This window comes from Corylus avellana, chromosome ca3 (assembly GCF_901000735.1).
Source record: "Corylus avellana chromosome ca3, CavTom2PMs-1.0".
Taxonomy (NCBI): domain Eukaryota; kingdom Viridiplantae; phylum Streptophyta; class Magnoliopsida; order Fagales; family Betulaceae; genus Corylus; species Corylus avellana.
Window position 1 is genome coordinate 29,557,636 of NC_081543.1, and position 11,734 is coordinate 29,569,369.

Consider the following 11,734-nt stretch of genomic DNA (forward strand, 5'->3'; position numbering starts at 1 on the left):
TTAACAGATTTTCCAACTGTTCGACTCCAAACATAATGGGGTGATAGAATTTGGGGAGGTTGTTCGATCACTGAGTGTCTTTCACCCAGAAGCACCTAAAGCCGAAAAAGTAGCTTGTATGAATTTCTTCTATTTTGTGAGTTCTTGTGTGTGTGTGTCTAAAGAATGTACTAAAGCTTTATATCTGATGTTGCAGTTTCATTTCGAGTACATGATATATGGCAAACAGGCTTTATCGAACGTGAAGAGGTAATAAGTGATATTTTGACCTTAATTCTTGTAATTGGAGCCACGTCAGCCACTAAAATAATATTGTAACAGCTTCCAATCACATGCTAACATGTGTCAACAAATTGTAGAAGAATTGTAGGTCTAGCATTTTTCATAAGAAAAACTAAGCTAAAAGGCCCCTAGAGCTTGGTTAAGTTACAAAATAATGCATGGCAATGGGGAAAAGAAATTGAAAACTAACATACTATGCTGTTCACACTCGTGAAAGGTCAAGAAAATGCTTTTGGCGCTTCTGAAGGAGTCGGACATGATCCTTTCTGATGATACCATTGAAGCCATTATTGATAAGGTATGGCTTAAGATGGCAGCATGTGCAAAAATCTATGCAATGATGTTTTCATTGAGTATACCTTTCACTCCACAATTGTACAGACATTTAGGGAAGCAGATTTAAAACAAGATGGAAAAATTGATATGGAAGAGTGGCAGGAGTTTGTGTCTCGCAATCCATCCATATTGAAGGATATGACTATTCCATATCTGAAGTAAGTCCCTTTCATCTTGTTTCTTGGTTTCTATTCATCTGATTTGACCTTGAAATCTTTGTTTCAATTGATTCACCCATAACCATTCATTGCAGGGACATTAAAACTGCATTTCCTAGTTTCATGATCAGATCAGACTTTGAAGATGACATGAACAATCTTTTTTTTTTTATTATTATTATTAGCTGATGGGAATGATTTGTTTTTTTTTTTGTTGATATGTATGTGTTTGGAACTGACTTTTTTATGAACTATGTTGGGTGTAGATTCGATTTACTATTAATGTTCATCGATTTGAGTCGTGGGTTTTGTTTGGATTGTTGGTATATGTAAGTATAAGAACTTTGTTGGTATATGTAAATATATCCATGAACTAACTATTGTTTTCCTGATATTTAGATTTCACTCTTGAAGTTATCCCCGAACCAATTTGAAAATATTGAAGAGCTTCTTTTTGGTGGTTGCTGTTGTTTTTAAGTGAGAATTTAGATATGTTTGTCTTAATCTACATCAATCTTATTTGCCTTGTGCGACCCTGGAGAGGACCGGCGAAGTCATTTGTTTGACTTATTTCTACATTTTATATGTATTTTCGTACCATTGTATTTTATTTTTGGTTTATTGTTAGGAACCCATCCCTTTTTTGATTTTAAAGATTGTTCACCGTCTCTTCCTTTCGGAAAAAAAAAAAAAAAAAAAAAATTCTTGTAAACCCTTGATTTATTTAAAAAGTAACTAACTAAAATAAAATAAATTTTTGTCTCAAATTTAACTAAAGTTTGAAGAACTCACTAGGATAATGCTAGGTTGGGCTTCAATGGATCAATATTCTCTAAATTTTTTAATATATATATTATTACTTTAAGATTTTAAATTTTAAATTTTAATTAAATATTTAAGATATTGTAATAAAATATAGTAATAAATATATTGAGATGGGTGCTGGTGAGAGACAGTTGTGATGACTTGCGTGAGTGGGGTTTTGCGCCATTGAGGCTTTATCTTGGCTTTCACCGTCAATGCTCGCTGCTTTTCCATTTTCTTTTTCTTTGTTCTCACACTGAGTTACCGAGTTGAGCCGGTAGACTCGCTCTTTATTGGCTTCGTTAACGTTAACGTTAACAAGTCGTTAAGTCAGACAGATCACCTGACGTGACGTTTCTTTGGTTTTTTTTGACAGAGATGGAGAGACTTCATGAACCGACATGTGGGTGATGTTTGTGAATTGTGACAAAGCAACGGGTATCCCTTATGATTGGAAAATAAGAAATATGTTACAAATTATTATTTTAATTATTAGATTTATAGACTCACGTAGGTCATATACTGTTGTTACTGTACATAATAATTGATGAACAATATAGAATCGAAAAGAAAAAAATTAAGAAAGAGAGAGTTAAGACACAAATTTAACGTGGTTCGACAATTTGCCTACATCCACAAAAAGGTGACTGTATTTTTCTCTTCATAATTCGGGATTACATCATAACATATATATAGGAAAAATCATAAACTCTACTTGTACGGACATATTAAGAAAATTTCTAAAATACTTCATTTCGCTTTGTGAACATCGCTATCGCGACGTTCACTCTACTCCTGTCTACCTGGCCTTCCACTAATATTAATATGAGCTACTAGTTTCAACATATACAAATTTATTGATAGATTTATTTCTTCATTAAATAAAAATGATTGAAATAATAAATTTTATCATTTTAGGAAAATAATATGTTGGTATCTTACAAGATAGGAAAAAGAGGATCCTAATCCCCTTAAAATGAACAAGTATTTTCTGTAAAAGGTTAAAAAATAACTTTAAATTAATTTTTAAAGATAAAAACAATGAGTTTTTGGCTTGAAAACACGCGGTGACTCAGGAAAAGGAGCTTTTTAGATTGGGATCTTATGTTTAAATTGTGAGTGTCTGAAACCTCTAGGGCAGAGAGGGAATAACATGTGGCGCATTCCATGAAAATGGGGTTAGTCCAATTGTTAGTCTTAGACTTAATGTCAGCTTAAGGCATTTACCACCCTCTCCTTCGATTGGAGAGAGGAGGGTAAATGCTAAAGTAATATATTCTTTTAAGCTTATGGTTTACTCTCTTCTCTTTCTCTTTCGATTGGTTTAAAACTAATAAAATAATAATATTTAATTAAAATAGAGAAATATATAAAAAAGTTTGATATTTGACTCATTTTAAAAGTAGTCCTTTAAATTTGATAAAATAAATTTTTCTCCTCAAATTTAACTTTTATTTGAGGAGTTCATTATGAATGCTATCTTAGTCATCGGTGTTGTAATATTTGTTACAAACATTCATTTGTCAGTCATTTGAAAATGTTTTATCATTTAATAATATTTTCACGAGTTTTTATGAGAAATAAAAATCATCTTTAACCATTTTGGTTTATAATCGTTTGTATTTATTACTTAAATAAAAATCATCTTTAACCATTTTGGTTTATAATCGTTTGTATTTATTACTTGGTTATGAGATATAAGTTTTATGACCATTTGTATTTATTACTTGATTATGAGTTATTAAATAAAAATTAGTTTTAATTGCTTTTTACCCTTTTTTTTTAATTGTTTTTTACCGTTTTGACCGTTAGTTTTTAACAAGTTTTATTGTAGTTTGATTATTTGATTATTAACAAATGTTTTACCATTTTTTGGTGTTATGACCATTTGGTCATTGATTATATAAAGAAAGAAAAATCCCCAATCCTATGGAAGAGTGAGTTTTCAACAAGATAGAAAGAAAGGCAAACTCAATTTCTTTATAAAATAGTTTTGTCATATTTTAGAAGACCAATTGCATAGAATTCTATTCTATTCAATTTTTATTTTCTCTTTGCGGTTTTTTATCAAGAAGATTAAAGGGTTGTTCTACTAGTCTTCATTATTAGAAGTGTGTCCTTAACGAAGGTAAACGCTATAGTCTAATCCTGAGAGGTTGCATGTCAAATAATCCGATCGCACCGAGTTATATACTTCGGGAGGCACGAATCAACCTTTAAGGATAATGCTCTTGCGTGATTCTATAGCATTGTGAGATCTTTCCATACTCTATTTTTCATCTCTTGTATTTTATTTATTTTATTGTTAATTTTCATATTATAATTATTTTATATCAATGAGAATTTGTGCACCATCCAAAATTATTTTTAACAATCGGTCCATAAAGGCCTATTAGTATGTAGTACAGTAGTATGGTCTTCAATTTTCATCCCCTCTTTTAAGAGATAATCTCGTAATTGCTTGTGATTCAAACAACTAAATTGCGAGAATTATCCACATCTTAATATTATTATTATTATTTTAAACACCACATAACAGTAGTCATGGTTGGATTGAGTAGGCAATTGGCACTAGTTAGCCAATTATTATTCTTATTTGTCAACGCACATTTCCTTTTCGTTTGGGCAGATGAAGAGTAAAGAATTCAAAGAACGGGAAACAATTCAAAGCGACAGCAACGACAAGTGAAGGCATAACTAAACTTGAAAATTACGTTAATCTTCCTTCCTTCTTGATATATATATATATATATATATATATATATATATATATGTTGATAATGGTTCAAATTGTCAACAAGTGTGAAGATAATTGCTAGAAAATATCAATATTCAAGTTGGTGGGCTCAAGTCATATTTATCTATAAGAAGATAATGTTAGTTTTAAAAGGAGTCCAAGAACAACTAGAATTGGATTTTTGGAGAAAACGTGTGTGGATAAACATGTGGGCTGAAATGCTTATCTTCATCATGGAAAAGACTTTGTATTCATGATGGTTTCGTTTTCTCAGCAGCAATTGGATTATAATTGTTTCTCCTCTTTTTTCGTGATTAAACCTCTATAAAAGGACATGCAGTCCTTGGTTAAGTGGGGGATCCGAAAATCCAAATTGGTGAGAACACTTTGTGACTTTTCTTTACTGGGTATTTGAGATGGACAGTTGAGTGAGGTGTACAAGGGGTTAAGGGCTTGAGTTTGGAATATTAAACTTGAGCGGTTCAAGCTTGTACTATTATACTCAATATTTCTCAATAGTAAAGAAGGAGACCGGATTACGCCCCGTGGACGTAGGCATATTGCCGAACCACGTAAACTATTTGTGTACGTGTGTGATTGGTGTGTGTTCTCGTGTGTTTTCTTTCCAAACTTATCTTTCGCATAAAGGGCTGGTGGGAAATTGGTAACCAATTAATTATCAATTTTCCCAACAATATATATATATATCAACTTGAGACTTTGTAACAGAACAAATCTACTCGAAACTTTTTTTAAAAGTAAATTGCGTTGATGAATTTGGCATGATTACCTTATGTATTAGACAAATGTATGATATTAAATTGCGAATATTATTTTATGAAATATTATAACCCATTAAATCAAATGGTTGGTATAAAGTATTCAAACCCACTGATTACTTTTATTTTTTATTTTAAGATTTGACTCTCAATTATATTATGGTTCATTTATGTATAATTATCAAACTTTTAATTTTTTTGCAATGTCACTAATCTGTTAAGTTTCTTTATTAAATCTTAAAGGGGAGTAATCCTAACAATTGCTGACAGAAAAATGACTCGTAACGCTTATAAACTCAAACATATCGTGTTCTTTGGTGGGTGTGAGACAAGCCCTCTAGCAACAAATACTTCTTAAAAAGTATTATCCAACAAATTCGCCTTATGTACTGTAGTTAAACTGTGAAATGATTTAGGGTGCGTTTGAAATTGCGATTTCTTAAGAATAATTTGCGTTTTTAAAAGAGATTACAAAACATAAAATATTTGCCATTGCGATTTTAAAAGCATATAATATAAAATAAGAAAAAAAATTTGCGATTTCTATAGCAAGTTAGGAGAAGGGTGCTTATTTGAAAAAAAAACGCGAATTTAAACCAAAATCACGATTTCGCATAATAATTTGTTTTATCAAAAATCTTTGTGATTTAAAAAATACAAAATTTTAAAATCGTACTAATTAAAACCGCAATCCCAAATCTAAATTTTTCCAACTCTATTGTTTTGTTTGCTGCAGTTAAAACAAGAGCGTATATGCCGGATCCGTATCCAACATACCAAAAAAGGAAATAACAAACATACTAATAATTAAAATCAAATTTCAATGGTAATAATAATAATTATTATTTTCAGTGACATCGTTAATATAATTACCTACATGTCACATGTTGACGATCTCTTGATGATCTCGCACACGCTCTGAAAGAGGGATGCTAGAATACATTCCCCTCACCATCTCCCCACCATCTTCCCTCTTTCAACATTTTGATTTTTTCAAAAAAAAATAATAATAAAATAAAAACAAGAGAGAGGAGATGGTGAGGAGATGGTGAGGGGAATGAAAAATAGCATTTGCCCGCTCTGAAACGAGCGTGTAGTTGACCTTTATCGTCTGGAGCTACAGAATCACAGATATAACGACAAATTCTTACTGATATATATATATAAACGCGCATAAATAGATACGATTCCACTGTTAACAGTGACAAGCTGGTAAACACTTCTCTTCCCAAAACCAGAAAAAAAAAAAAAAAAAAAAAATTTCTAATTTTTTCTTCCAAATTTTGATCTTGAGAATGAATTTGAGTATCAACAAGCAGCTACAGATCCACCATCCACAGTTCTCGGAGCTCCACTCTCAAAATCTCTCTGGTACACGAAAACTCCAGCACCCAATTTGGCCGCGAAATCGCTCACCACCCTCGTCGCCAACTCTGTCTTTCTCGCGGTCTCTGGGGTTTCCATTTCGCTCTGGCTCTGATTTCCCACGTGGGTTTTGATTTTATTTTCGTTTTCTTAATTTTTGATGTTTGTGTTTTCTGTATTTGGATGTTTTAGTGTGCATATTGTTTCAATGACAGATTGGAGTACAAGGCTGTTGGTCAGCAGCTGTGTACCTGATAAGTTTTCCGATACTCCGGAACCGGTTCCGGGCCCAAATGGTGAATCCGGGTCAGCTCAGGTGTGTTCAATTTTAATTTTTAAAGTGTTATATGGGTTGTGTTTAAAGAAAGGCTGTGCATTGGAGCCTTGATCTTGGTGTTCAAATAGTGAAAATGTACCTTTACATTGTGTATGTCAGTATGTGTGTGTGTGTGTGTGTGTGTGTGTATAGCTTACATTCAACTTATATCTGGTTTAATTTTTTTCATTATTTTTATACTGTTTAGTAACTTTTAAACAATTTAATATCTTGACAATTCCACGGCTAGATGCACACCAAAGTTCATGTCAATTGCATAAATTCAAGTACTATTTGTATTTTTGAACTACCAAAAAAATATTTGAATATGTTTGATAATCTTGATATTTGTGGAGCATAAATATTATGTTAAACTACTATTCATCCCAAAAGCTTAAGCTGATAGGAAGAGGTAAATTTAATCACTTAATTAATACTTTAACACTCTCCCTCACTTGTGGGCTCAAACTCCCTTTTAATAGGTGAGGCCCAACACGTGCAATATTTGATTTAAATGGGGGGTGATTTGACGGAGTCAAGGTTCGATCCTATGACCTTTGGCTCTGATACCATGTTAAATCACCACTTAACATGGGGTTGAGAGAGACCCAAGACTACCTAACTCTAATGAGGGTTTGTCAAAATACTCATCTCATGAAAAGTTTCTGAAGGGTCTAATTGACCAGAGGTGTACTATCAATTAGATTAATATTTTGGGTTACACATTCTGTTCACTCAACATGCACACCAAATTTCATATGAATGACGTATCTTTTACTATTTAATCCACATGCTCATTATCTTTTGTATATTTTTAAAATGTGAAAAGACTGAAATTTGAATATTTTATATATGAGATAACTCATAATATCCATTCTTTTTCATGTTCTGCTAGTACAAAGGATATAGGGAGAAAATGTAATCCAATGGTAAAATTGAATTCTTGGGTAGCTATTTGATAGATGAGCGGTTTGGGGTTTTTACAATTTGGATTTCAGGGAAAGATAAGAACATAAATCAGGTATGAGACAAATTGATATAGGACAGATTAGAAAAAATCTAATGTTGGACAAGAACGGTAATGCCAAATTTGTTGTAGGAAAGCAGCACAAGGAATTTTTATTTAATGGCACCGACTGTTGTAGCACCACAAATGCACCACAGAATATTGTAATACCACGAACAATGTTGCAATTATTGTAGCAGATTTTTTTTTGATGGTTTTGGTTCCTATCTAATGGTGGGACTTTTGATTTTCCTTAAAGCAAAAAAGAAGGAGAAGATAACCTAGATATCACATATCAAATCAAAGAATTTCTCTCAAACACTTTGTGGAGTTTATTGTTTTATCTTTTGGTTAGAAGACGTTGACGCTTCTGATTATTGTTACCATGTCTTCAGCTACGTTACATCGACTTTGGCAAGACAAATATAAGTGCTGCTGCTCCTTTCCACCTTCTAAGTTGACAAAGGCCAGACTAATAGTTTTCTTCTTTGGGTCAAGAGATGGTTGAAGCAAGTCAAATAACGAATCAGAGCCATCCAGCTTTTCAATTTTAGCCATCCTCTTTTTAGCAACCTTAAGTTACGTTATTCAAATGAGGACCTACATGAGGTGAACTTAGAACATACTCAATCCTATCCTGATTATACCTCTATTGGTTGGTTGACTGTTTCCATACAGTGGATTGCTACAATTTTGTCAATTATGAATGTATTAAATAGACGCATACATGTAACATAAGGATATTTGGTTTGTGAAACAAGGGAATATATGACTTTTTACCCTTTAGTCTGATATAGACAACTCACTTGCAGAGTTATTTCATGCCATATTGATCACACTGCTGCATGTCTTGTTTCAGGTGCCTAAGCAAAAGGACTCTTCTATAGTGAAAATATTGAGGGAATCAAATTCCCTTTTGCCTCATGTAGTCCTTGGTAGTACGCTGTTGGCTCTTGTCTACCCACCTTATTTTACATGATTTACCACCAGGTGACTGAACACTCTTTAGATGAATTGGTTGGTCAATGTGTGCCTGATTACGTAAAAAGTTGCATCAAAGAGCAACCTCAAGGAAAAATGATGAGCCATTTGCATATTGATCTTCTTTACCGTCTAAAATGTGGAGAAAGCAGGAGTTAATTTCTCTAAGGTTATGAGTCATCGACAAATGCATCAAAAATTATATATAAGAATTTATCTACTTGAATTACTTTTCTAAAGTAGGATAAGTTTCGCAGTCTTTATCTATGGAACATGAAAAAGATACATCATTATTTTTGCTATGTTACTTTTGTGAAACCAGTGAGGGATAGGAGTTAATTTTGGCTTAGTTCATAATGTTGATTTCTAACAAAAACTGAAAAGGAAAAGATTTACAATGTTTATCCAAAGCTTATGCTTATAATTCATGTTTTTTTTTTTTTTTTGTAGGTACTATGCACTGGCATTGGGGTTTTTAATGTTCGCAGTTGGGGTCAATTCCAGAGAAAATGATTTCCTTGAAGCATTCAAGAGACCAGCAGCTATTTTTGCTGGTTATGTTGGCCAATTTGTTGTGAAGCCTCTTCTTGGATATCTTTTTGGCACAATCTCAGCTACACTATTTGGTCTACCACCTTCCATAGGTAAGTATTCTCTCTCTCTCTCTCTCTCTCTCTCTCTCTCTCTATACATATATATATATATATATTGTTCTTTCTTTTTTGATAGCTATTATCAATCTCACCTTCAAAAACCTGCCGACACTGGGTTAACATTTTCTTAATCTATGTAACAGGTGCTGGGATTATGTTGGTATCTTGTGTTAGTGGGGCCCAGCTCTCAAACTACGCTACTTTTCTCACAGACCAACTAATGGCCCCTCTAAGCATTATCATGACATCATTGTCTACTGCTACTGCAGTATTCATCACACCATTGTTATCACTTGCTCATTGGAAAGAGACTGCCTGTTGATGGAATGATGTCTAGCGTTACGCAGATAGTAGTTGTGCCCATTGCTGCAGGCTTGCTATTGAATCGGTGATATAACAACTCCATATAACTTGATAACATATTGAACTCTTTTAGTGGTCCCTACCTGTCTCTTATATTTGTGCCTACAGGTTTTTTCCCCTGATCTGTGATGCTATTCGGCCAATTTTGCCTCCACTATCAGTAATAGCTCTCTGTGTTGGAGCACCACTTGCCCTTAACATTGATTCTGTTTTATCTCCTTTTGGAGTGACAATTTTGTTGCTCGTTATTGCATTTCATTTTTCTGCATTTGTAGCTGGTTATTTCTTTTCTGGTCTAGTCTTCCATAAGGCAACAGATGTGAAAGCTCTGCAAAGAACACTATCCTATGAGACAGGTCCCACCGTTTAGCCATTAACAGCATTGTAATACTCTGCATCTGCATCTGCAAAAGAACACTATCCTATAATGTTTTTGCTTTTGCAGGAATGCAAAGTAGTCTTCTTGCCCTTGCACTTGCAAATAGGTTCTTCCAAGATCCACTTGTGGGTGTGCCTCCAGCAATCTCAGTAAGTTCATGCCATCGCTTTTGTATCAAATTTCTCCTATTTTTTTCCTCCAAAAAACGAAATTCAGTTAAATCATCTCTTTCTTACTGCGAGAAGCAGGGTTTTTTTTCCCCTGATATGAATAAGATTATCAACTCCTCCCAATATAGTAATTCCATCCTGTATAGTTTGATTGTCATGGATTCACTCTCACTCTGGTTTTCCTATCTAGAATAACCGTTGCTTGCTGTTTTTTTATTTACTGGATATACGTTTACAGCCAATATAGAATCATATCACATATCAAATGATAAGAAAATCGGGCAGATAATTTACAGAATTTGGCCAAATTATATTCGAAGTTCTCTCTCTCTCTTAGGACAAGTGGTGATTTAATCCAGAGGTCCATGAGTTCGAACCTTTAACTCTATCAATTACTCATCCTCCATTTCAATTAAATATTCTATGTGTTGGGTCCCACCTATTAAAAAGGAGTTTGAGCCCAAACGTAAGGGGGAGTGTTAAGGTATTAATAAAATAATTTTATTTATCTCTTTCTATAGGATTAAACTTTTGGGGTAAGTGGTGATTTATCCGTAGATGATGCCTTCTTACTCCAATTGTTAGAATGTTACCATACGTGTGCTGGAATATTTTCTCTCGCATTTTGTTTTTGAATAAGGCTGCATCTGGGGTTGCACAATAGTCGATCTTGTATAATTTTGAGTAATATCCATAATGTTTCTATATGATTTGCAGACTGTAATAATGTCTTTGATGGGCTTCACTCTTGTAATGGTTTGGGCTAAGAGGAAAGAATAAGTCTGATTTGAAACAGCACTACAAGTCTTGATATGCTGTGACTTTGTCCATCCATTATATCTTGAGGTGAATGGGGCAATGCAGAAGATGTCATTGACCACTTGAAGATGGGATCTTCAGGTAGCCGTTTTAGGTGTCATTCTTACATCATCTCTTGTAAAGAATGAATGGCTTCCTTTCGTTTCAATTTTTCCTTCAAAGATGATATAAAAAGTTGCATATTTAAGAGGATCTTGGAAGGAATCGATTGTGGCATATATAAAAAGCCTCTGCCACTGCTTATGTATACACAACTATGTCTATTTAATTATTATGCAGGTACCAGAACATCTAACACGACCTAATTGATTTTCATGTTAAATTGTAAGAGTTATTTGAAATTCTAATAATGGACAAAACATTTAGAGACTGGTCTATAAAATAATTCACTCCCTCAAAATTATTCTGTAAATTTTAGTTTTTTGGATAAACAAGTATTGAATTAAAAGAAACAAAATACAAAGAAAGAGACCATCAGCAAGGACCCACAAGAAAGAAACACACAACAAACCAAATAACAAAGCAATACAGACAGCCCAGCTGAGCGTTCAATCAGGTTCAAGAAGGACAAGATAGCAAAATAAAG

At 33.3% G+C, this 11,734-nt stretch overlaps 1 protein-coding gene and 1 pseudogene across 1 annotated transcript in view; both read left to right on the top strand.

Moving 5' to 3' along the window:
* LOC132173399 (calcineurin B-like protein 7) overlaps positions 1-780 on the top strand; it is a 13,496-nt gene extending 12,716 nt beyond the window's left edge. The window contains exons 4-7 of the mRNA XM_059584893.1: positions 8-116; positions 197-249; positions 500-580; positions 664-780. Of these exons, the coding sequence (XP_059440876.1) occupies positions 8-116; positions 197-249; positions 500-580; positions 664-780 (360 nt within the window). The remainder of the gene's footprint in view (positions 1-7; positions 117-196; positions 250-499; positions 581-663) is intronic.
* A 5,481-nt stretch (positions 781-6,261) lies between these two features.
* Positions 6,262-11,422, top strand: LOC132173395 (probable sodium/metabolite cotransporter BASS5, chloroplastic; annotated as a pseudogene).
* Positions 11,423-11,734: the final 312 nt, after the last annotated feature.